Below are 27,515 nucleotides of genomic sequence, written 5' to 3' on the forward strand. Positions count from 1 at the left end.
ACCTAGAGAAGGTAATGGAGACAGAGTTTTAAATCATTTGTGATACTGGAAACTATACATTACCACTATCCAACCTCAGGCAATTGGTACCTCTTACAGTAGGTTAAAAAAAAAATAAAAAAAGGGTTGGTTTGTGTTCTAAAACATTTATGCCTGAAAAATAAAGTGCAATTGTGGGAAAGGACCTATCGTTTAGTTTTTTGGATGAATAAAGTTATTGGAAATTCTATTTTTCTGATGAGAACTCTCAACAATATCAATAAAGAGAGGAAAAAGACCTTTTATCCCTTTCTCTGGCCCTGGAACGGATTTCCCTGACTTGGTGTCTCTTTGTGTACACATACCTTCTCCTCACTTGCAATGCTAATGCCTCATAAGTAGACATATGTTACATAGACTTTCTATACATCTCCTTGGTTCATGGGAAATGAAAGGTAAAGTTTCTAACAGCAGAGTGCAGTGTGTTACAAAGAGAAACATACTGCAGTTCCATTTAAAATATATACTAATCTTTTCTGCACTGTTTTCTGAGGCAGTGTGTGGCTGATTATTTATTTGTTTTTATAACAAGCAGTTCAGAACTGTGATGGAATTAAACTGCTGTTGGAAAGTCACTTGAATTACTAAATAAGCGATACACCTTTTAGATGATTTTCTTACTGCAGAGTAACAAAATGCATGGTTATACAGTGAGAATAATGCATCTTCATAGCTCTACACAGAACTACAAAGAACCACATTCATGGCAAAGGACCACATCCTGCTTGGTGAGGAATCCTTGGCCCACCAGTGAGGCTGAGCATCTTGCACACTTAAAGCATTCTTCATGCCACTGACGCTCTTCAAATGAGACAAATTTGGCACCTCCAAGAGCTGAAAGAGATTATGAGAGGAAGTAAATTCAGCATTTCTGGACATAGTTCAGAAACGTAACTAATTGTTTCCTGAAATGTGATCATGTTGTTGTTCATATAAATGAACAAAAATCCATAGTCTGAAGTGCTGTTTGTTAGCTGAACTGGAAAAAAAAAAAGAACCAACTAAAACGCTGTAAGGTTTTATACAAAACATATTTTTTATACAAAACATAAAAGATAATGACAATTAATTTATGTAAAGCTACATGTTACTTGCTTGGTTTCATACCCTGTTATGCATTCTAAACAGAATGGGTTTACCAGAATGTCCCTTCAGTTTACAAACCTTCCCAAAAACTGTCATGAAAATTATCTGCAATGCAAAGATATACACATTCCTATATAACACTGAAATTTAGCCTTTTCCACTAAGTATCTTAATATCTTTAAGAAATTATCAGATCACTAAATTCCTACGACGAGTATTTGAAATGAAATAAAACAATTGTGCTTCTTTTTTTCTTCTCTTTTTTCCCCCAGAAGGAGGAGAGCAAAATCATCTCCATTTGGTTGGACATTCATGATTTTCTTTATGCATTTGCATATGCAACATGCACCTGTATCAGTCAGGCAGTACTTTTCAAGATTTGACTTCCCACATAATGGAATCATAATGCAGAACAGCAGCCAATGGTCTCAGATAATTTCAGCTACCATGGACTACTGACCCGTATGTCTAATTACAAATCATTTAGGGACACAGGGATGCATGCAATTAATCTTTGTTGCTTGGCAAGCTCTCCAACATAACAGCTGTGCCTTATCAGCTGGCAGTTAATTCACGTTCAATTTTATTACATTTATATTTAAAAACAAAGCTAAACCAATTACAGCCATAAGGGAATTGTGTGTATGCATTGTCTCAGGAGGAATCTTTTTTGAAATCAAAAGAATGCATTATTGGGGATGATTTTGAGTGCAGAAAAGGGTAAATTGAAGAATGTTTGGCATATGAAAGAACTCAGTAGTCAGAGAACACATGATCAGTATTTCTGAGTAAGACATTACATTGCATGGGGTGAGGCCTCTGTAGTACCTAACTCCCTCAGTCTTTAATTATGACGTACTACTTTTTAATGCTGTTCTTTAAACTAAACATCTGATTTCAGAGGAAACTATGACTCCACAGTATCTAAAAGATAGCACTCACCTGTAATAGGTTTCTTGCAAGTAGCACACTTCTTAGCATAAAACTTGCTGAAACAGTCTACACAGTATGGATACTCATCTCTGGAAACAAACCTTTGCCCAGACAGCTGAATTTTACACCCAGCACACACAAAACACTCTTTATGCCAAGGCTGGTCGTGGTAGGCCACTCCCCCAGAAGTTATTACCTAACAAAGTAATGAAAGAAAGGATCATGAAGGATTATCAAGTATTTCATAAGTCCTTCCACTTGTTTTTTCTCTTACAATATGCATAAGAGAGACAGTGCGGTCATCTCAATTTGACTCACTGCAGCTGATCTGAACATACCAGTGTACACACCTTATAGTTTATAATATAACAGGTTGTCTAGTGATGAAACTCTGGGTAAAGTCTGAGCATCAGGCGTACTCTTCCTACTCATACAATTCTCAGTGATGGAGAGTAGCTGATAGAACTGATATTGAGACAAGGGTTAATCTCCAACTGGAATTGACATTTTCCTGCCTTGAAACTCAGAGAGTATTTTATGCAGGAGGAAAGAGGCAGTAAAGAAGCAGAAATGAGACTAAAAGGAGGTCTACGCTGTCAGAAGAAAAAAGACTAGCATCTGTCAGTGTCATCAAGTTTATAATTCCTTGCAACTCGCTCAAAGCTCTCTATTGGTTATATCTGAAGGGGGAAATTTTCAGCTGCTCTCTGGCTTTTATAAGTGTGATCAAGAGTAGGTTTCACTGAAGTTGTCAGAGATTGTATAAAGGAATTTTTCTAGAAATAAAATGAGATGTAAGGTGGTATTTCTACTGCTAAGACACATGTATGAGAGTGAATGAATGAGTATAGTTGGAACAGGAGGAGAAAGAGTTGTAAACAATGAAATAAAAATAAAGGCATCACGACATCTCTCTGGAAAAGCACAATTTCAAGAAAACAAAGAATAATACTGGGTGATGTCAGGCAATAAAAAATGTAAATGGTTATTAATATTAGTATTCAAGTATTGGGCTACTTCTAACTCATATTTGCCTTTCTGTAAAAATCTCAAAATCTCAAATCATCTTTTTCTGGCACAAAATTCAGGATTTCAGTCTGGCAATTCAATCTCTTTGATCTCAGCTCTTGTTTATGGGACAGATGCAATTTCATACAGTAAAGTTATTTTAGCTAGCATGCATGTAGTCTGTTTGCATTCCTAGATTTTTTAAGAAGCAAATCCTGATTTCTTTCATGCAAATATTGCTAACCTCAATTTCTCTAATAAACTTGGATAAGAATTACTATATTTGTCATGTGATCATTTAATGCAAATTAATGCCTAAATACAGTAGCATAGGAATATTTAGACACACTTTATAAAGCTTAACTAACAAAGGGAAAAAAACAACAAACAAACAACAAAAAGCAAACAATAAACAAACAAGAGGCAGCAAGTTAAAAATTTAAGCAAGTTTGCTTAAATTAAAAACTTTTGTTAGAGGAAGATGTTTACAGCTTAACATTATAAAAATTTGGAAATAAGTAATTTGATGAAGAGAAATAAATCTTTTTTTTTTTTTTTTTTTCCGACCATGGACACTAAAGAATAAACAAAATTCTGTCATAATAAGCAGCTTAAATCAATTCCCTAGAGAATAGAATCAGATTAGTGGGTGTTTTCATCAACTTGAGACAATTTTAAAACACAAGAAATTGAAGGAGAGATGAATTGATATATTTGGAAGAAGAAAGAGAAACTTCGCGTTCTAAAATATTGGGAAACTTGACTTGTGTTACCATAACTAAATAGTACTTAAACTGATTATTGCTTGATACATTTCAAGAGACAAAGAGGTAGGACTGAATGCTTGTCTCAGCTTAGGTGGCTCATTATGCATGCAAATATATCTGACAAATATAAAGAGAGGCATGTTCATTAAGGCAAGATCAGATATTATTGGGTAAGAAAGGTGTTACACAACTTTCTGTAAAACATCAACCTTTGTTAAAAATCACAACCTTTAACAAAATAACAAAATAATCCCAATATATTTGTTTTGGTGAATAAATTTATTGCAAATCTAAACAAGTTTATATCAACCTGTTTATTATCAATTATGCACAAGGGGACAGCAAACACTGTCACAGCCAGCTTTCAGCATCCAATATCAATGCCAGAAGGAGGACTCGACTTGTCCTATCAGCTCACCAAACGTTTTGCATGATGCTGCTCTGTCCCCCATGAGCAATATTGCTTCACTAAGGAGCATAGGTATCTTTCTTTGAGATCTGAAGTTAGATGGTGTGACACCCTTGTCGTATTCTGTTTCTCCAGTGTTAATATATCAATATTTATGTATCTTGATATAAGTTTGCTCTCAGGAAAAGAGTTAATGGCTTCTACAGAGGCAGCCATTGCCTAGAAATACAGTAGCACAGAACCAAAAAGTCACTAACTACAGATATATAATTTTTGCTACTAATGCACATCTCTTTTCTGTTGATTACCTAAACTATTGCAAGGACTTGTCTTACAGAGCTACGCAGACACACCACAATTTCTGATGTATTTATCCCCATAAATACACCCAACATTTCCATGAATAAGGAAAGCTAACTGGTATTTCCATTCTATTGTTAAAGAACTGAAACAGAAAAGGGGTTATTAAAGCTTTCATACTTCATCCATACAACTCAGGAATCAGACAGGGGAGCTTCAGTTCATTATATTCTCCTAGATTCTCTCCTAAATGCCTTGAAAGCTCTATTGATGAAAAAGACTACAGGCTTCTAATTGGAGCATCAACGTTAAATACTTTAAAACAAGTGGTATGAATACCCACTAGACAGACAATACAGCCTCCAGGTGCTCCTGAAAAGGAACTAAAAGCAATTACAAGCAGTTGTAGTTGATAAGAGGCTCTGTTGATTTCAAGATCATTTTCCCTGCTTTTTTCTGTTTGGCTCAGTGTAAAGCACTAAAAACATACAGTGTTGACAAAACGGTAAGTAAACGGGTAGAAAGCTATGTTCTTACTCTGTTAAAGCTTGTTAAGCATGCAGTCTGAACTTTCAGTTAGCTGTGCAACTTGTATTCAAGAACTCCCACAGATAACTCCCCGCCCCCTTTTATTTTTCTTATCTTCAGCCCTTTTACAGAATATTTGAAAAGAGCTAATGTAAGAATTTACACGTTCTGATGATATTTTCTTTTTTACCCATTGTGTGATGCTGGTCTAGATTTCAGACCTCCAGATGAGAATGAAACTATGAATTTGCAGAGGTTGTTTTAAACCTGCACATTATAGATTGTGGAAAGAGTCTTTGTTGGTGTACTTCTGCTGTTGGACAATCTGGTCTTGATGAAAAATAACATGGTAGCACACTGCAATGCTTTCATTTTTCTATTGCAGTTACCTTTTTGCAAGAGTAGCAATGATGAGCAAATTGTTTCTCAAAACAGGGTACACAGTAATTCTCATTGTCTTTGGTGATCAGTGGTTTTGTTCCCAGTGGTTGCTGGCAATACTGACAAACAAAACAGGATTCATGCCAGGAACTGCCCTTAAATTCCATTTTACGGGAACCTGCAAAAATCAACACAAATTATGCTCCCAGGTACAGTCTTGCCAAAAAGGTTTCAAATGTCTCATTTTTCATTTTCTGTCATAGTATTTTATTATCCCCCATGTTTTCAAGTACGTAGCTAATCTCAAGAACACATTCAGTACTCTGTGATCACGAGGCAAAGGACATGCTCACTGGCCTAAAATGTGATTTTTATTCTCTATTTATTTGACTCTTTTAGAGTTACTCCTCTGTTATACACTCCAGTTGATCAGAGTTTCTCTCAGACCACTCAGTGATGATATGATGTTTAGGTACACAGCACTTCTGTAAATTAAATGTGAATTTGCTTGGATCTTTAGTATAAATATTAATGTATTTTATCTTTTTTAAACTAAGTTTCTTTCACTTATAATTGCACTATTTATCTTATCCAGCCTGAGCTGGAATTTTTAAAGTATCTCTATGATAAACTACCGTGTCTCTTCTTAAAACTCATCATTTTCATCCTAGTTCAGTGGCTCTTTTTTTAAAAATCATATTCAGCCAGTTGCTTTGATTCAGTGCAAGGACAGATGCAATCCCAAAAGAAAGTCTCTCCATTAAATGTCTACTAGAGAAGCTGTTAAATTGTGTGCAGGTGCACTGTATTCCTTAAAACATATTTGTTAAGCCTAAGATAAACATATATGTGTGAGACTGATTCTCCACTGCGGCTTCCACCCCTGCCAGTGGCATCAGCCTGCGCAGAGGGATGCCAGGTGCTTTTACCATCCTTTCCACAGGAAGAAAAGAATTATGCTATAAATGATTATTCCTGGATAACTTGTTTCCTAGATGTAGGTTTAAAGGAAAGAAAACCTACTGTTTGAATTCCAGCATAAAGAGTTTGCAGCTGCCTCCTAGCAAACTGAAGGCTAAATGTACTGTCTTTGCCTACAGAGTATTTTCAACACAGACCTAGCAAGCCAAAGAGTCAGTGGCTAAGGAAGAAGAAACTGGTTAGCATCTCTTCAGCTCTTTGTTTGCTCTGATTCTTGTACTGAACACTTGCTGAGAGGATTTAGTCTCCTAGACTCTGGAACAAAACCTGCAAGGAGGATATACACCAGAGGACAATAATGTAAAAAAAAACACAACAACAAACCAAACAAAAACCCTCTATACTCTGATGTTATTCCGGTCACATCTAACAAGGTGTGTCTCTATTAGACAACATTCTTCTAAAAATATACCACATTTAAGCAGTACATCACCCTACACTGAACACAACTATATTACTACAACATTTATTTCCACTAATATAAGTTTTACCTGTGATGAAGAAGAAAAAGAAATACAAGTGTAAAAGTACATAGTTGTATCAATGCTACAGGCTGAACCAGGATATCAGTAACCTAGTATTTATATAAAGAAAATAATTCTTCGTGGCCCAAACTAGTAATCATAGGACCACAGCATACAGTTTGCTGCTTGTATTTGGAGCTAAGTGAATCATCTGTAAAAAGGCTTAAGGATTTAGGGTAGTCCGCTGCTCCAATAGTTTGGGACCCACTCTCCTTGGCAAGCTACTGCATTTTGGCACTTACAGTGCCAAACCTGCTGTAAACAAATCTGTATGTGTTCTGTAGTAAAAATACTGCTAATTATTTGAACACAGAACTTAATGTTTTGACAACTGAAGTAAAAAGTGTTTCTGTGTAAAAGAAGTGGTTTATAAAGAATGTGAGATAGTTCTGGTTCTCAAGGCCTTGCCAACGTGACAGACAAAACGTAGATCTTTTGTCTAGCTCAGCACACCTGCTGATGATAGCTGTTTGTCCACCTATACTCACAGTGGGATGCACTTCCTACGGGCTGCAGGCAGAATCAAGGGCACAGCATGAGTACATTTTATTCTGTTTTGAACTCTAATATCCTTTATAAGGATTCATAAGTCCTGCCAGTGCTAGACCAGAGGGCCTGCCTTGCCTATCTTTGCTGCTGGCAGGGTACTGCAGGAGGGAGTGGCAGTCCTGCAAGCTGCACAGTTGTAGCTAGGCTATTTGAGGATGTGATTTTAATTGAAAATGCAGTTCCATATTCCACAGGAGGATCCCTGTTGTCTTACCAGGCATAATGGTCTTCTGGCAGTGGAAACACTTTGATGAATACTCATTGGAGTAGCATTCAGTACAGAGCAAGAGCTCATCCTTGGCAGCAAATGGTTTCTCTACCAGAGAGCAGCTGCATTTGGTGCACTTGAAGCACCTCTCATGCCAGTGTCGGCCTTTGTAAGCCAGATCCTTGGAGAAAGTAAGTGCATGTTAATAAAGGCATTTCTTTACAACAAGTGTTTACAAAAAGTGTTCTTTTCCCTCATCTCCTCCCAGAACTGAAGAGAAAAATGCAGAGCACTGCAATGGCAACTTGAAGAGTTGCATCCAGCAGGTGTGCTCAAAGGCAGTGTGTCAGGGTATTTTGCAACTCTTGCTAGGCCATTAGGAATTGCTTTGGCACAGGCAATTGAGGCAATTGTCCCTCAGCATGCAACATCAGAGAGATGTTTATATTGGAAGACCCAGCATCTATTTTTACTGTTGGCCTTCAAGGAGAAGCAGGTAATTAACATTTTAAATGTGCAGAGGCCTCCTGACAAGAAGCATATTCTCTACGGACTTTTAAGTAGAACTTCATGTATTTTTTAACATTACTACTTTTCCTTCCAGCTGACTCTACATAACAGTAAAAAAAGATCATATTATTGCAGAGAACAAGCAATTAAAATCTCATTAATTGAGAACAAAATGGTTCTTGGGACGTGTTATTAAAAAAATCATTGCTTTTGTTTACACCTAATATAACTCCCTCTAAAAGAACTGGCAGAAATATATTTGTTTAAGACTCAGCAGGCTTAAGAGATGAAACAGCTAGCAGTATACGTATGAGGCCTCCACTAGTAATTAAACAACAATAAAAAAAAGAAAGCATCAATTTTTTTTTTTCCAAGGTTAGAAAATACAAGGGAAAAATGTATCACCAGAAAAATAATAATCCTTAAAAAATTAACCTTTCCAGATCTTCTTTATAGGTAAGAAGCACCAAAAGGCACAAAGCCAATCTCATTTTTCTACTTTGTCAGTTCCCCACCACTTAAAATGCTAACATGAGAAATGAAATACATACCAGGGTTCATTTGGGCATTGCTGAGTGTTGAGAACTTTCATTTCCTTTAGTTAGCACTCTGAACCTTTTAGAAAATGGTCTCTCACACAAAAGCCAAGAAATGGATAAGAAGGAGAGGAAGAGAGCCAAGCTCTAGCAGCTTCACAGAGGTTGGACAACCTGCTGTAGACCTCTGTGGGTCACTTCTTTAGCTGTGACACTCCTGTCTTATTATCCCTGCTTTTCTGTCTCTATTTTTCTTTCCACTCCATCTGAAGATAAGATTTTTTTAGTGACCTTTTATATTGTTATTCCTGCCACTTAGAAAGTTTAAATCGTAGAAGTGGGGTTAGTGAGCTCAGAGTACGTGTTCTCCAGGTGATAGTGACTGGAGCATACAAGTTTGCAACTGAAAAACACTGGTGAGCATCTGAGAACAGTTAGCATCCATATCAGTGTTTTTCTTTGACTACTCCTTCATGGAACTGAGCTGTGCTCATACGGTATACTTTGAAAACCAAAATTATATTGGCTGGAGAGAGATCTCCTGAGAGATTTACTTGAATAACTTTATGATCTAGCACTCACTGTGGCACCAAGGGACATGGTCTAGTGGTGGGATTCAGTAGGTTCTTTTATTTCAAAAGAACATAAGCAAAATGAGCATGGGAGAAGGTGATCAGTACAAACTGAACTCAGAAAAACAAGAGGTTTTTGACAGCTTTCATCTTCTTTTAAAATTGTAAGTGTAAAGGGCTGTAAATTGAGCTAAAGGGTGCTGGAAAACCTGTCAAAGATCACAGAGGAATTCATGTTATTATTACTTATTCTTAAAAAGAGTAGAAGAAAATGGATAGCCAAGCCCAGAAACACTGCCGGTCACATTTCATCTGAGAGACAAACAAGGCGAGCATGAAAGTTAAAATGAAAATATACCTAATTTCCAAAAGTAGTACAAAAAATATGAATTATAAATCATCTTGATGTCTCTATGTCAGCATTTGCTGTCGACGTAATTTGCAGAATAGCTGAAGACAATTTTTCCAATGGCTATCTCTCAGAAATTCCAAAAGTTCCCTCATCCTAATACACTGAACTATATCAGCACCCCAAATTCCCTCAAGCACTGGTCAGCTTCTGCTGCTGACGAACTAGCGAAGGTGAGGGATGGAATCCAGATGTGGTCCATGCATATGCCACACAGAAGATACTTGAGGTGCATGTACAAGCAGATTTTCTCATCTGGATTTCCCGGTTCTGGAAAAATAGCTCTGCTGTACACAGATGCACAACCACTATGCTCAGGTTCCTTCACCAGCTCAGGACTACACAGAAGTCTGATATAGAATCAATCATTAAAGAAATGAGGATAACTTAGCAAAAAACAAGAAAGTTAAATCCTTACCTTGGAATCGCATTCAATAGGTTGCTTGCACTCCTCACAGGGGTTGGCAAATAGGCTGTCGTAGCATCTAACACAATAAGCATTTTCTTCCCTTAATGCGTATTTCCTTCCACGGAGAGACTGCAGGCAGTAATGGCACTCTGAGTGATTGCTGGTCATTCTGGTGGAGTTCTCCAGGTGGTTTGGAAAGATGGAAAAATCATGTAATTGAATGGATAACAGTTTTCTTGCCCAGATAATAATAAATTGTGCATTACCTATGAAAGTTAGGATGGGTGTTTTTTAGTCCTTTGCTCTGGATTTCTAGTGCTGAGTTGTTCCATAATAAAACAGTGGTCTTTAATGATTTGTAATGATGTATTGTGTCACCTAAATAATGCAGAGCAAGAAAGTTGCTTTGGCTTACTTGAATGTTATTTACGTTGACAGGACAGGTACCTGAAAAAGAACGTGCCTTCACAGTTGTTCTGTATATGCAACTACTGCCTTTATAAGCACTAAGTACTGGATTGTGAAGTACAGTGTATCCAGAAATTAGGGAATGGAAGGACAAATAAGATAAATAATTTTTAAGTAAGTTCAAAAATTAATCCAACTCTGGGGCTAAAAGGCCATATAGAAGAGGCAAGCTCGTTGTGGTGTTTTCTGGGCTCTTCTTTGCCTTTCTTTTCGTTCTGTTCATCCCTTTATTTTGAAAACAGCCACATCTCCGCAAGCAGAAGGAAGACAGTGAACTCCAAGCTTTATAGCCCTTTTTTTTTTTTTTTTTTTTTTTTTTGCATGATCCAGCTGTCCTGCTAACATTTGTTGGCAATGTATGTAGAGCAGTGTAAACACCCCCAGGTAACAAAGAGCAAAATATAAATAAACAAACTAAAATCCAAATAAAATTGTAACTTCAAGAAAATTCCTCTTGTTTTTATTTGAAAAGATTACTTTTTCTTACATGCTTATGTATTGCCAGGTTCACAGTTGGAAGAGCCAAAATACTGTGAGATAGATAATATTTCTGTGCCAGATAAGTGAAGGAAATATCACAAATCTACTGAGAGCCAATTGTATGAGTTTCTCATCCTTCATTTTTCCAGGCTAAAGAGGCTTGGATAAGCATCCTAACTTCAGCAGCTTATAGATCTGCAGTGTTGACTGTTTTGAGGATTGTAGAGATGAAGGCTTACTTATTTCAGTTATTTTGTTGCTGGTTGGATCATCAGCACTTTGCTAAAATTGGGTCTAGATTCCTGGGAATGAAGGAAGAAGAAACCAGAAAGTTCTCAGTGAAGCAAACCCTGAAACATCTGCCAGACTCACTGGATTACAATTTTCATTAAAGTCATCAGCAAGTGTCACTGCAATCAGAGCAATCAGCCAGCAATCATAAATTTTCAAGTAACTGAGAACAATCGGGGAAGGTTTCCTAACACATCAGTGACTTCGGGCGGCGGAAGTCTTTGCACACTGAATAATGGTGCGAGTTTATCTTAACCAGCTGCAAAGGAAGAGAAGCATATTAACTAAAACCAGGAGCACTTAGCACCACAGAGCTTATATCTAGTCCACTTAGGGTAAGTTGCTCATTGGTTTTATACATTCACTGGATGTTTTATACCCATGGTTCAGCTTTGAAAAAGCATTTAACTTCTACATTTCTACTTAGCTGTTTTCCAAAATGATAATTTGAACCATGAGGCGTTCAGTTACTGGAGGTCTCTACTGGTACTAATGCACAAGTCAAGGAATTTATTAACCTATTTCTGGAGGGGCTGCAGTAAAACTATGAAAAAGTGTCAGGGAGGAAAGCTATAATGCAAAAGTAATGACTTGTTCATTTGGCACAAGCTATGAAAAACTTGTTGTTCCTGTAAGCTGAAAATCTTTGGAGCTGAATTGATTTATTGTTTTTTTTGACTGCCCTAAATCTTAGAGCTAACCTAGACACGGTATGGTAAGGAAGTCAAATTATTTGCAACTCAAATCAGTGCTTGCTTAGATATGTGCTTGCTTAAAAATATTACAGATATATTTTCTGTGATATCCTTGGGATGATAGTATAAGAGAACTTGGATATGGAGTCCCATTTCCTTAAGATCAAACAGAGCTTTGAGTGTGCAAAGAATTAACCAACTTATAAGAGAAAACAACATGCATCAGCTCAACTATAAAAACCAGGCACTATATAGTAATTCAGTGCATGATCACTTAGCTGTCACTAGAATCATGGTTACGTTTTGCTCATTTCTATATTGGAGAATTCTTCTAAATTGGTGTTTACAGAGGCAGTAGAGAAGAAATGCCTGTGGCTAGCTGGGCTCTGTGTTGAAAGTTGAAGGACAGGCTTGAAAGTGGATTTCAGAATAACTTTCACTCCTTTTTCTTATGGGAATTAATGTTGTGATCTGCCCCTGAGGATTACCCTCACTATGCTACCTTTCCACCTTCCTCTCTGCCGAATCAGTACCTCAGCTTCCAAACAGAGTTCCATCTCAGCCTAGAAGTGATAACAGCAAAATCCTAACAGAGCATGCATGAAGAACTTATCTGTTGCTTACAGTCTTCTGTTTTTTTTCCCCACAAACCTTATCAACAAGTAATTTCATATATTTACAGATACATCTCTGTTTTTTCATTCTGATGAATGGCAATAGGATTTCACATTATTAAAAAGTATGCAAGCTGAACAATTTTGTTCAAAAAGTTGTTCTCTTGATTTTTTTTTTCCCCAGGCCAATCTATTCCAGGAAGCGTAGATTATGTGCTTGTACAAGATATGGTTTTCTAATACCTAAGCATTTCTGAATCTGTAATGTAGCTATCCTCCATAAAGCCTATACGGATATGGGAACAAAGTCCTAATAATGTTGCTTTATGTATCATAGTGGTTACCGGAGAACGTTAAAAGAGTATCCCCAAGACCATAACCAAGAACTGAGGTATGATCGGGCTGCTCCTCTGGTAAAGCACTCAAGTGCAGAAAAGATTTCTTCAGAAAAATTCTTCAGAGTTTGACCATGATGAAATAGGACCATGTTTGGATATGAAGCAGAGATGGTATGAGAAAGAGTGATTATTTTTGCAAATCCTTTGGCAAAGTTCTGGGTAATCTCTGCTCGCTACTTTTACCCTTGGACAATGAAAAAAAAAATCTCATCTCCCCCAGCTTCTCTTATCCTTGCTCCAATAAATAAATAATGTTACAAGCACCACGTAGTTAAGTAGAATGTTTTTCTTGTGCTTTGATCCTAATCTCTAGAGAAATATGTTTACTTTAAGTTTGCTGGAAGCTAGACTTCTTGTTTTGAAGGTCAGCTAAGAAATCTCTGGAGGTCTGGTGCTATTCACTCTCATGGAATGAAAAGCTGACTCCAGCATTCCAGCAGCCCTCTCGTGTCCCAGGCACAGAGAAGGACTGTGATTTCTTCATTCCTTGGGAAAAGATGATTTTGTTATCTAGATTGGAGCAAAGCTAAAGTACAGCTGATTCTTATATAGACAGTTGGCACAGATATGTGATATCAGTGCAACATACTGTTGGGAACCTGCTGTAGCAGGGGAGTTGGACTAGATGGTTTCCAGAGGCCCCTTCCAACCCCTACTGTTCTGTGATTCTGTGATTTGTAGCATCAGGGTAGTCCTAGAGACATAGAGGATGTTGCCAATGATGTAAAGATCTTGCAGCTGATGTCCCTGGGGTCAGATCTGAGAATGCAGCAGTCTGATGGTATAAATCATAGAGCAGATGAAAATAAAACAACAGAGCTGGCTTGTCTGCTCACTGTTACAACAGATGAAGACAGAATTTAGCTACAGAAAATTAGGAGAGGAACTTTCTGTAGACTCAGATTGTTTTCTACAAGATAAGGGATACTGTGAGTCTTCTAGCAAAGAAAACCATATTAAAATTGTTTCCAAGTCCATGAAAACCAGTTAAATGTAGGATCATTATGAAAAGAATAATGGTTTTCTCGTTGAAGCTAAAAACCACAGCCATAATGCTAATATATGTCTTAATAATTTATCTTAATATTCTCCATAAATATATATTAATACACTTTAGATTATCTAAACAAACAAAAAGAAGAACAGAAATGTTGATCATACACTTTTGTACATCTATTCATACATATGAAGATATTTTTTGAGGAAATCCTATTTCCTGATCTAAATAAGCCTGCTGTTCAGCTGCATAATTTTTTCCTTAAGAGAATACAAGGGCTGTGAGACAGTCATAAAGAAGGAAAAATGATGGCAAAATAAATCACTGTCACAACACTGAAGGATAAGAAAAACAAATCAATCCCTTATGAGGGTTACACCCTGAGTTGCAAGTCAACTCAGGCACTGTTTTATTTTCAGCTAAGTACATATTTTCATCTTGAAACATGTTTTTGCTTATTAGCATGTATTTTCTGATTTCATTTTCCCCATTTTTTTTTTTTGAAAGCTGCTGTATAATTCATCACATACATTTGCAAAACATATTAGTGACTCAAGGCTACAACTACATTATAAAGCCAACAACATCATTATAAGGAAAAGTTTCTAACAAGACCATTATTTCATAAATGAGAGTTTCTAACAGTGTTCTCCCAGACCTATTAAAAGTTCCGATCCCTCAAAAAACAATAAAGAAAAAATACCCCAAAATCCATAACCAACCTACACTCTCTAAAGGACAAATAAATGGATGCTGTATGTCCAAATGTTCAGCAATACCCTATCTTTCTCTCCTCCGCAAGAGTATCTGTAATTTTCACAGTTTGTCCCAGAAGTTATGCTGGAGTGTTTAGCATGCCAGAATATTTGCTCTTCTAAAAATGGGTATAGAAGCAATAGAAACCAGGGGCATACAGCATAAATCATGTCAAAACATGTAGGTACAAGAAAGCAGAGGCACAGGCATTAGCTATGCATGCTGTTTTGTCGCTGTGGCACAGCACAGTAACACAAACTCAGGTCCTGGAAGTACTGAAGTGAATGCAGAGCAATCACTGATGAAGTTCTGCTGCCAGTGGCCAAGACAGGCGTGCTGACCAGGGCTGTGCTGTAGCAGTGTGAGCACAGTGCTTCATGGGCCACTAGTGACACCGATTTGGTGGAATATCTCAACCAATCAGCCTATTGAGAGCCTATCTAGTAGCAACACCACACTGCATTATACCGTGTTTATGCGCCTTATGACCACGAGTGATAAGGGCAAAAGTTCTGTCTTTAGAGAGGGACTGAGCATCACAAGTATCCTCCAATTTTCTCCTTAATTGGTATCACTGTCTGCTTTGTTTACACCATACAAACTCAAACACTGGTGTTAGTTATATAAATTTGTCCTTTATCCCACTGTAACACAATTTACAACTTTCTCAAACTTCAAACAAGCAGACTAGAGCAGTGGAAATGCTTGGACTATGGGTGTGCCGTTGCATAGACATACAGAAATTTTGTTGCAGAAGACACATGACTGGCTTATGTCTCTCAGGCTCTCCTTGCTGGCTATGAAATGGCCTTGCCCCTGCGCTTCCACAACAAGGAAGGTATTTTTGCTCAAATTCAGCCACAGAACTTTCAGCAACAGCACTCAACTTGCCCATTGAAAGAGACAAAAAAATAGCCAGCTGGCCACAGAATTAAACTTAGATGATTTTCTGGATTGCTATTATTATTATTTTAACTAATCATAGAATGGCTTAGGTTGGAAAGGACTTAAAGATCACCCAGCCCCAGGGCATGGGCTGGGCTGTCCCCACCAGCTGCCCAGGGCCCCATCCAACCTGGCCTTGAACACCTCCAGGGATGGGGTACCACAGCTTCTCTGGGCAGCTATGCTAGGGCCTCACCACCCTTTGAGTAAATAATTTATTCCTAACATCTAACGAATCAGCATATGAGAGTCTGAAAGTGCAACAATACCAACATTAGATGCAGTCATTCCAGTCAGAATGGCACTGTTCTGAACACAGCAAGCTCAGCTGATTTTCACTATTGCTGTTCAGTAATGCTGCTCTGTGTTTAAGGAGAGACAAGCCATCTGTGGAGTGCTCAGTACTGTTTCCAGTCTCTGGCTGTTACTAAGGAACATAAATCCAGATTCCTGGGCACTGTCAATATCAACAGCAGATATTCAAGTAAGGAAGTAAGGTTAATGCTAAGGCTTAGATAACTGCTTTTATTTTTCTGAAATAATTCTAACACACACTTTTTTACAGGTATTTAGAGTGTGGTACAGCCAGAGCACTCTCCTATGTTCACTGTGAATCTCAGCCCTTTATGGCTACTGTCAGATTTACAGAACCAAATGAAACCACAAAATATTTCAGTCACGTATTGGTGTGCCTTTTTGTGTAAAATCCTGGCAGAATTCTCAGGCACACTGTACATATTTAGCCACCAAAACAGGTCTGAGGACTGCGCATGGCACAAAAGGGCATTTGAAAAGAATTATACCCAAATTACCTTGTGAATGATATGCTTAATAGACATTTATACTGTTTTGAATTAATTGACTTGAGTTTCACAGCTTCCAAGAGCAGTCATGAACCTAAGATGTAGATGAAAAATCACTAGTGAATCTTACGTAGAATATTAAAGGAGCAAGTTTAAAATAAAGTGGGATACACCAGGGGCTGACACTGGGACAAATGCTGCTTAACATCTATATTAACAACCTAGATGATGGGACAGAGTGTACCTGCAGCAAATTTACAGATGACAGGAAACTGGGAGGAGTAGCTGATAAACTAAATGGTTCTGCTGCCTTAGAGAGGAACCTGGACAAGGGTGGAGAAATGGGGTGACAAGAAACTCATGAAATTCAACATATATCTCCCCTGCATCTGGGGAGGTATAACTCCATGCACTAGGATGTGCTGGGGCACCCAGCTGGGAAGCTGCTCTGCAGAAAAAGATCTGGGGGTCCTGGCTGACAACAGGTTGAACCTGAGCTGGCAATGTGCCCTTGCAGGTAAGAACAACAGCAGTTTCTTGTGCAACATTAAGAATAGCATTGCCAACGGGCCACGGGAAGGGATCCTTAATGTCTACTCAGCAATGGTAAGACCAAATCTGGAAAACAGCTTCCAGTTCTGGACACCAAGAGAGACATGGACATACTGGAAAGAGTCCAGTGAAAGGCCAAGAAGATAACTGAAGAACTGGGACATAACTGTGATGAGGACAGGCTGAGAGCTGCGACTGTTCAGACTGGAGAAGAGGAAGCTCAGGAGGGATCTTATCAACGCTTATTAATATCTGAAGGGAGGGTGCAAAGAGTCAGGATCTTTCCAGGATGCCCAGTGACAGCACAAGAGGTTCCCTCTGAACACCAGGAGCACTTCAGAGCTCTGCAGGTGACAGAGCACTGGTACAGGATGCCCAGGGAGGCTGTGGATTCTCCCTCATTGGAAATGTCAACATGAAACATGACGTGGTCCTGGGCCACCTGCTCTATAGGACCCTGCTCTAAGGATGGGGCTGAACAAGATGGACTCCACAGATCTCCTCCCACCTCAAACATTCTGTGATGGAAAACAGGTTTATCAGTGCTAAATTCACAGAATTTCACAGAATTGTAGGGGTTGGAAGAGACCTCTAGAGATCATCAAGTCCCACCACTCTGCCAAAGCAGCAGGCAAAATGATAAAAGATAAATGATAAAACAGCAGGCAAAACAGTCCTCAAAACTTCAGTATTCCCTTCCAAATGTTTGGGAAGGAGCAAGGTCATTGCCATAAAAGGAATGAAGGTCTCCTGTAGATGACTTGTTGTGATTACATGTATAAGCCAGACATGCATGTAGTCTAAACACAAGAGAAATGCAATTGCTTTCAGCTGGAATGCTTGAATTTGAATGTATGTTTAAAGCTTTGCTGCCCATATCTTTGAAGCACAGATTTTGTAAGGTATTTCACAGATAGGCAAGTAGGATTTAAAAAGTAGAGAAGCAACTATATTCTTAATTACCATTAATGTTAATGTTTCTTAATATTTCAAATCTGATAAACAGAGTCTCTAAATCCATCCCAATTAAAATGCATTCAGTGGAATTGCGTACATTTGGTTAGAGAGGAAATGGCAAAGGAAACTAGTGATTTTAAACAATTTCTGTCCAAACAAACAAACAAACAAAAAAAAGTAAGCATTTTTAGTAGATTCAGCATTTCTGCTGGAAAATATCACTTCCAGCATTCTCAAGTCCCAGCCATGTGTGAAATTAGGAAAGACTGACACTACTTTGTACTGTCACTGTAAAATATGATCAGCACATCCTTTGTCAAGAAGCATGATATTTAGCTCTAAGCATGGCCCACATCCTTAGCCCTTTTTGTTGAGAAGGAGTTACTGACTTGTCTGTGGTATCTTGTTTGCAGTAACGAAGATTTTGTTAACTGGAGTGTTGCAGGCTGGTGCAAGACAAAACTCCTTTTCTTCACTGGTTATTTTAAATTGCAGCTGTTAATGCAGACCTGGCTACAGAAAAGATGTAGAGGTCTGGATGTCTTCAGTCATCCTGACTGTGTCAACAACTTGGCTCAGAAGGAAATGTAGGCAGAGAAGCATTGCTCAGCCCCTGTCCCGTATGGAACAATGAAAAATAGGGGGTGTTCAGAGTACCGAAATCTACACTACTTCTTAGCAGAATTTAGCAGGGCAATCATAGAATCACAGAATGGCCTGGGTTGAAAAGGCCCACAATGATCATCTAGTTTCAACCCCCCCGCTACGTGCAGGGTCGCCAAACACAAGACCAGGCTGCCCAGAGCCACATCCAGCCTGGCCTTGAATGCCTCTGGGGATGGGGCATCCACAACCTCCTTGGGCAACCAGTTCCAGTGCGTCACCACCCTCTGGATGAAAAACTTCCTCCTAATATCTAACCTAAACCTCCCCTGTCTTAGTTTGAAACCATTCCCCCTTGTTGTAAATAGCCATTCCCCCTCATGTTTATACACTCCCTTCAAATACTTGAGGCCACAATGAGGTTTCCCTGGAGCCTTCTCTTCTCTAAGCTAAAAGGAAGCAGATCTAAAAATAATTTTGCAATGTGAAATCACTATAAGCACACACATACCTTTTGTCAGTTCAGCAGGCAAAATCATCCTAAGAAAGATGCAAGAAACCCTGTGCAAGATGGCAACAATCTGCTCATCAGGAATGTATCCTAATCCCTTTTAGAGGATTAAATTCATGCTCTGAAACTTGAGCATTTATAAGCTTCCAAAACTAATATAAATTAAGAAGTCATTGCACTGGGGTATTTTTGAGGGGAAAAAAGTATTTTTGCATTCAGCTCTGCTGAAAATGCTCTAATAGTTTTATTTCAAGTTTTGATGTATTTCAACAGCAAATTTTTGTGAATAAACAAAACATAATGGAAAATATCTGTTTGTTTTAGAAAAGTAGGACTCAACAAAGTGAAATTTGAGTAAAAGATATTGGTGAAAAACACCTCAAATTCTCAGCAGAAAATCTTTCACCGAAAGCATGTGTTTTATTTTTGATTGAAAATGAAAGTTTCATTGGGATAATAAATGTTATAGCTAGCTAGCTACGTGTGATCAGTTTGAGGTAAGAAATTTGGTAGCAAAAGAAGGATCTTTGTGCTGGGTAATATTCAATTAAAATGGTGGGAACATAGAAAAAAACATATTGTACTTACATGGAAATAGCAATGAATGAAAATACTACGTATTTTTGAAAAAGAAGGATTAATAATTCGGGTGAAGTGGTCAGGGGAAGAACTGGGGTCACAGCCAGTCTCTAGCAGCAAATATAAATTCTTCCACCCACCCTTCCTGGCTTCCTCCAGCCCCCCTTCCTGCCTTCCTCTCACCCACTGTCTCCTGATTGTAGAAATGACTTTAAAAGCACTTGAGCAAAAAGGAAAGTTAAAAATGAAGAGCCATGCTCAAGTCCTGATCAGAGATTGTGCCGCTTAGTTCATCTGCAGTGTACAAATGAGAGCAGCACTTCTTACTGTTCCGTGCTAAAACTGCCAATGTTGGAAGTGCGTGCCAAGAGCAGAGGAGCCGACGGGAGGCCTGATGGAGGCTGCAGCTCACAGGGAGTGGAGGGGCAGCTCTGGGCTCTGCTCCCTGTGGCAGGGACAGGGCCTGAGGGAACGGCATGGAGATGTGGGAGAGGGGCAGTGGGGGTTAGATGATGGTTCTGCATCAGAAGGCGGTGGACGTGGAACAGGCTGCTCGTGGCGGTGTCATGGCCCAAACCTGCTGGAGTTCAAGGGGTGTTTGGACAGCACCGTTAGACATAGGGTTTGAATTTTGAATGGTACTGTGTGCAACCTGAGGTTGGACTCAAAGATCCTTGTGAGTCCCTTCGACTTGGGATATTCAGTGAATCTGTAAGTTAGTTCCTCTTTATACAATGCAGTAAAGCCAAATGCCTGCCCAGAGAACAGCAGCCTCTAAACAACATTGTTTTTTAGGCATTGTTGTCTTGCCTTTGGGACTTACGTGGGGAAAGCAATAACTGTAGACAGCGATGCCTGTCCTACTCCAGCAGTGAGGTGCTTGCAGACCATGAAATGAAACAGCCTGGTTACTAACAAGAGGTAACAGAGGTTCGGTAGGCAGCGTTGATGCTGCCTGCAACCTTCAAGATCTGAAAAATAGATCGGTCGCACCTTTCCTTTGCAGATACATCAACTGCAGGGAATGGAGCTCCTCTACCTCTTGTTTAGTTCAGGGACAGAAGGAGGATGGAGAGTAATTTATGAGGACGGAAACATCACAAGCATTAAAATCCTCATAAAAAAGTAACAACAACCCACCACTCACTAACACTTTAACTAACTGGGTTCCTTAAAAGTCTGTGACCTAGTTTAGAACTGCTTTAAGAAATACAATGAGTAAAGGACGAGCACAAGATAAGCTTTAAAGCAACCTAAAATTGGAAAATATTTTCATTACTTGGTTTAAAAAAAATAAAAAAAGGACCTCATCCCTCCAAATCCAAACATAGAACCCCCAAATGGTAAGACAGCAGCTGCTGGAGCAGCACAGCCTTCTATTTTTCTGTCTCAGTTGTACCTGACCTAGTTTTCTAAGAAAAAAAATAAATGGATCTTCTTGGCTTTTGTAATAACATTATGATATCAAAATGAACCAAGTCTAGGTTTCTGATTTTAGCTGTGTTAGAAGAGGCCATTAGCTAGGTGGCATTACAGCTTAGGAAGAACAAAGACTACTACTACTAAGGTAAGGAGCACTGGTAGATTCCTACCTCCGTTACCATTATTCCTGGGTATTTACACTTCCAAGCCCAATGAACAGCCTGAAGACAGAGATGACATGATTCTACAGATAAGCTCGGGGCTGCTGACCATAGGTCAGTTTGTGAGGCCACCGTTGTACACAGTCTAAGAAATGGTGACAACAGCAAGCATAGCATGTGCAACTTCCATTCATGTTACATAGGTGGCGCTAAGAGTGACCACTGTTAAGGCAGTCTCTTCTCTGCAGAGAAGAGCTCTATGGCGTGCCTCCACAGACCTTCCCAAGGGAAAGCTGTGCAGTCCCAAGGGGAAGGATCAGGCAGAGCAGTGTGCTGAGTGCAGCCACCAACAGCCTCATCTCACAGCAAAGGGTGCCTATGCACTCTTCACTACTGACAACTAACACAGAAGCATTGCTATGAGCACCAGCAGCAATAATTCTCTACATTTCCATTTCTTTGGAATGAAAGAATGTTATAACAATGCAGTCTGATTAAAATACATATGCATACATTACTTTGCCTGCTAGGTGGATAGGTGATAAAAGGTCTGTTCTGCTGGGGAGCATCTGAAGATGTGTACACTTCTGTTGCTTTTATAGCAGTGAATTGGTTATAGAATGTAACAGACAGAGGGTGAGAAAGAGTGCCAGAAAAACACTGTGGATGTTCTTAAGTCTCTTTCTCCAAGTTGTTAAATGGAAGTGGGCTTTGTCTTGAAACAGGACCCTAGGAACAGCTGTATATGTATATAAATTACCATAGCTGAACAATTCCACTCAATTCGTAGATGTCAAATTGGTTTAGTATTTTTCTAGATTAAATTTTTAACTCTGTATGCTAGGGTTGGTGTTCTCACATCTACTGGTGAGTGCTAGGCACAATTCACTTACAAGGTTTCAACATTTGCATCAAGGTGGCCAAGACAAAGTACTACGTTGTGGCTGTGTGTGCATTTCACTAACAATGTGGAATTATGGCACAGTACTTTGTTCCTTTTCTCATGATTAATTTTTGCCCTGCCCAGTATTTGTTTTAAACATACTGTAGAACTGGAAAACCTTACCAGTTTATATCTACACATGGGCATCAAGTGCAGGCTGCAGCTATTTGGACTCGAGAAACAAAAAATAAAATATTTGCTTCTATGACATATTCTCTGTTGATAGTAAGACAGCACACTTAATTTCAACACAGCAAAAGGGTAAACGACTCTGTGGGTAAAAGCTCAGTTCCAGAAAAGAGCTCACTATGGCCTTTCAAGGAAGCATGCATCTCTGGTTTCTTGTTCTTCCTTTACAGAGAGGAAAAATAAAGGAGTGTTACTAGGACTGAGTAGAGATTATCTTTTGTTGTTGTTACTGTTGTTTTAAATAGGCGTTTTTGTGCATTAGACATTAACCAGAATAAAAATGTTAATTGAAGACTTTCTGAAGATTTGAGCTGTTGAGTAGATAACATTGTGCCAAACAAGATAGAGTTGGTGCCATGACTCTGTCTTAACTTCAGCTCTCATTCCCTGGGAGCAGCAACAGACCTCTCTCAGCTCTGAGTTTTGTTCACACCCTGCCCATGACCTACCGTGAGGTCTTTCCCAGGTACTTGAAATATTTGTGACTCTTTCTTTACCTGCTCTGTTTTCTTAGTAGATAAGGTCTTCAGAGCAGTTATGTGGCTGGGTATCCTAACATTTCTCTTAAGGCCTCCGATCTCTGTGCCAGACGTTAGACATATTTCTTTCTATTTTAACGTAGTCTATCTTCCTAAAAGTGGCAATGATTTAAAATTAGACCCTGAAATGAATAGATCTTGGTATTCTGTCTTTCTTTATTATGAAGTGAGGTTATTGACCTTTCAGTTACTGCTCTGCTGGGATTTTTGTAATGTTCTGGCATGTGAAAAGATTTTTTATTTCATTTATTTGGCACTATGACTTTCATATTTTTTTTCTATGGTTATAAATACATTCTATCCAAATTCTGAATCCACTAAGGGATTGCCCTATATTGACTGCAGGAAAATTAAAGCTAAAAATTATCAGAACACCTCAGACAGTCAGCATTTGACTCAAATCATTAGGAATAAAAGCTCACTTAATTCTCTGAATGCTGGAGGAAATTTGTTAAAAATGAAGAAATTCCTCTCTAACATTTCGGAACATTTTAAGAACATGCAATTTAACTCAAGGATGCTGTGGAACAATGAGTCCACAGAAGATATTTATGTGACAGCATGAAGCCTGATACTCAGCAGTGGCAAAGCAACTATCCTAGCAAAGTAGGAACAGAAATCACCAGTTTCAATAGGGTACGATGCTCAGAATCTGTAACCAACCAGCAATGGGGAATAAGACAGCTCTAAGACAGCACAGTGGTGAAAAGCAGCAGAAATCTTTAAGGAACAAATATAAATTCAATTGCTTTTCTTTAACTTACAGTAAACTTAGCAAATGTTTTCAGTAAAAAGTGAAAGCCAGTGAATAGATGCATCAAAAAATTCTGTTGCTGCATTTAAAAAGAACAGCTTTAGCTTTTAATTTGAAATGTTTCTTAATGCTCTTCATTTCCAAACACAAAATCAAACAAAGACAGTTTTCCTCTAATCTTCTCCCTTTTTCTGCATGCAAATGGCATCCTCAATCCAGACATTTACACAGCTCTAATTGTGCAACAATTTCATGTGTTATAACACATAACTGAATTATGGTGTGGCTGAATTAGAAATTGCAGAGGTCACTTGTGAAAGATTCATCTCCTCATATATGCATGTATAACCTAACACTGCTGTGGGCTTCTGACCAATAGAACAATAACTTAATTCTCTGACATTTTTCAATCTTTTCAAAGACTTCAGAATGCTTTTCTAATGATAAAAAAGTAGCCCTAAAACACAGCTGTGAGACTTGCTCAAGGTCAGAGAGCAGACCTGCAGGTATGGGAAGGCGTGCAGCCAGTCTTCATGGCTTTGCCACAAAGCAAATCTGGTTGTCAGGGTGTAGTCATGGCACTGGCCTGGGATGCTGAAAACACTACATGAAAGTTGCCAGGTGGTCAGCCTCCCATGCCAGCTATGACTTAAGGGATCTGAAAAGGCTGCCTTATCTGGAATATGTTGCAAGGATTTACCAGTCCTAATATACGTACTTAGAACAAATTCAAACTTGAAGGCAAACATGGCTGAGAGGGAAAGTAACCTGATGTTATGGAAGAAGTGAAGTAAAATAAAAAAAATAAACCCTCTTAATATGAGAAAGGGAAACTGGAGGGGATAACAGCTGATATATACATGGTTCAGTATCAGGAGAACAGGGATATTACAAAACCTAACCTAAGTCCATAGAGGCTAACTCACAAGTCACTTTTTATAGTTAAGGGAGTGAGAAAAATTCCTCTCCAGGGTGATTCCGAGCAGAAACTTAATTTAGTCATTATCATGGAGGCAACCAAGGGAGGTAAGTTAGTCTTTGTAGTAATTTGTTCCTCACTGCATCTCTGTTACACAATTTTATGTCATGGGATTTTTTATGTCATGGGATTTTATGAAATTATTTTTAGATATCAGTTCATTGTTTTTGGAGTAATGTCTACGTATTTCTACAAATCTATCCTTACTTCATTCCTTTTACATTTTACTGGAAAATACAAATGTATAAAATGAGAAGCTCACAGCCTCTTAACTAAAACTAGGAGATTCCCAGAAGATCCCCACTGCAGGACCACAAATGGAATACTAGCAGCATTTCCTTATTCCAATTCCCCAACTTTGTCTCTAGAGATTTTAATAGAAGAGCTGAGCTGGAAATCATAAACATCATAAACATCCTAGAATTAGACATAAGGCATCATCTTACTCTTAGCTGGCAGGAAAACATGAAGAAAAACTTAGGTCAGTTTTACTCCTTAGGCAATGTAAAAGTCTGACAGAGTCCAGAGATTGTTTAGCTGAGAGGAGTACTGCTCATCTGAGCAGGGTCAGGGTTTTACCTTCTGATTCTAGCCCAGACATTAGGAAGCGTGCTGGTGAAGATTTTCACGCTTCTGTCTGTTCATGGTAAGGCAGTATGGAAAGTTTTAAACATTTTTGAGAAGTAAAACTCAGGCATGGTAAAAAAGATATGTAGAAAGCTGGGCTTATTGGCTTATGGCAGAACTTACTTCTTTCCAAGTCAACAAAACACGCTTAGCAAAATGTGATTGCCTGCAAATAACCTGGAGATACCACTGGTCACAATAGATCAGAATCTTTTTCAAGCAGCTTTTGCTTTCATTCGGCTCTAATGTTGCAAGAAGGTTAGTATGTCACCTCAAGTTTCTACCAAGTACACAAGTGTGAATCAAAGTGACTTTTGTGATACTGCAATCAAATGCATAGCAAGTCCATCAACAATCTGTTGTAACATCAATACATCAAATCTGTCCTGTTCTGTTAAAACACTTTAGAAATGTCAGCTGTTTATGGAAGAAAAATATTAAACACAACAAAAGCATCTGAGACTTATTTTCTAAATATGAGAGAGTTTGTGTCCAGCTCTAAGTGTAAAAACAGATCTTCTGACAAAAATATTTTCAACATTCCACTACCAAAATGGAAATAATATCTGATAGTTTCCTCCAAATTTAATCTTTATTAAAAAGATTGCTATTGTGAAATCAAGTATGTGTACAATTAATACATGTAGTCTTTAAATAATCCTTATTACCCATATTCCTTTTTTAATTCTATAATACATGCACACATTTCCAGCAAAATTTCAGTAGGCAGCAATATAGCCTTTCAATTCTCTTCCTCTTTAAGTTCCAAACCAAGATTATATCATAAAAATGTGACACAAAAAAGAAAATGTCTTACTGATACAGAATTTACAGAATTTTGAGATGCTACATGATTTCCACAACAAGATTAAATATTGATAGAAACACCAGCTTGGAAACTGGTTTTACTTCAAAGAAATACCAAGAACGCTCCATGTTAGGCAATGATGTTATTTGTGACTTACCAGGCACTACTTTAAACATTTGCAATTTGATTTTAAAAGGTACTACTTTGCAACTTCTCTTGTGATAGCAAATAGCTATGAACGTTTGCTAAAAGATAAAAATGATTCAAATGCCACAGGAAACAGTATATTCAATTTTCTTGGCTTGTTCTTTGGAGTAAACAGAATTAACTCCCATCTCACGACAAAGGAAACAACAAACAACATCTCCCACATTAATGAGCGAGCCAGTTCATAAAACAAAAACGATTTCATCTGAAAAAGCGTGCTTTCTCTTCTGAGTCATAAAGTCAAACATTTCTTATATATGCATAGCTCTGCATATAATTTAAAGAAGCAGTAGCCATTCAAATTTGCAGTTCTATCACATAAAGGGAGTAAGGAAATTAAGCTTCAATACTCACATTTGGTTTTATTCTGCTTCTCCTGGTAACTTCTGCAGCGAAATAGAGGAAGAAATAATTACACGGCTTCACAGAAACAAGCATTCATCAAATCCAAAAGAAACAGAACACTTTGCCAGAGCTATTTGAGGGTCCCATCAGAATTTGGCTGGATAGAAGAAGGCTGAGGGTCAGTTTGTTTCCCTGAGACCTCATGACATGCAAATAGCTCGCTGCCTCACCACTGAATCATTTTTTGACATAGTGCATTTACAAATCGCAAACACATACCGTGTAGGAGGATCTTAAAGGAACGTACTTCAGCCAGTTGTCAAGAAGAAAAAGGTATGTCTGCTAAAAACTCAAGAATCAAAACCCTTAAACCGTTCTGTAGATAGAAAAAATAAAATGATGGATCACCATTCGTCCCCAGCTACACTGTGGCCCACAAAGAAGGCATCCAAAGGACTTCACTTGGGCTTGTAATTCAGAGAAGGGAAAAAGTCGTGATTACTAACCTATGACTGTTGCGCACAGGAAATGGGGGTGGGTGGGCAGGAGTAAGACTTCTCCAATTAAAGGAAAGACTTCTGGGGACTGGGCTGAATTCCTCTGACACTACTAAAGCAATTTCTGGGCTGGAACAACTTGCCTCCCTTCCACTACACAGGAAGTGGCTTGTAAGGCATTACCATCTGTAGCGTTAACAGCCCCATCCAGGTTCTGCCTCAACATCCCTCAGTTCTGGCCTACTT

General features: G+C 38.5%; 1 protein-coding gene across 1 annotated transcript; it reads right to left on the bottom strand.

Annotated features, from left to right (window-relative positions):
- Positions 1 to 724: 724 nt before the first annotated feature.
- On the bottom strand, positions 725 to 26,865 carry FHL5 (four and a half LIM domains 5; the record flags this gene model as incomplete). Its single annotated transcript, XM_079550360.1, has 6 exons — positions 725 to 873; positions 2,068 to 2,254; positions 5,460 to 5,629; positions 7,720 to 7,894; positions 10,159 to 10,329; positions 26,782 to 26,865. The coding sequence occupies 6 exons, from the start codon at positions 26,863 to 26,865 to the stop codon at positions 725 to 727; spliced, it is 936 nt and encodes a 311-aa protein (XP_079406486.1).
- Positions 26,866 to 27,515: the final 650 nt, after the last annotated feature.

The sequence above is a fragment of the Tetrao urogallus genome (assembly GCF_951394365.1).
Source record: "Tetrao urogallus genome assembly, chromosome: 2".
In the NCBI taxonomy this organism is placed as follows: domain Eukaryota; kingdom Metazoa; phylum Chordata; class Aves; order Galliformes; family Phasianidae; genus Tetrao; species Tetrao urogallus.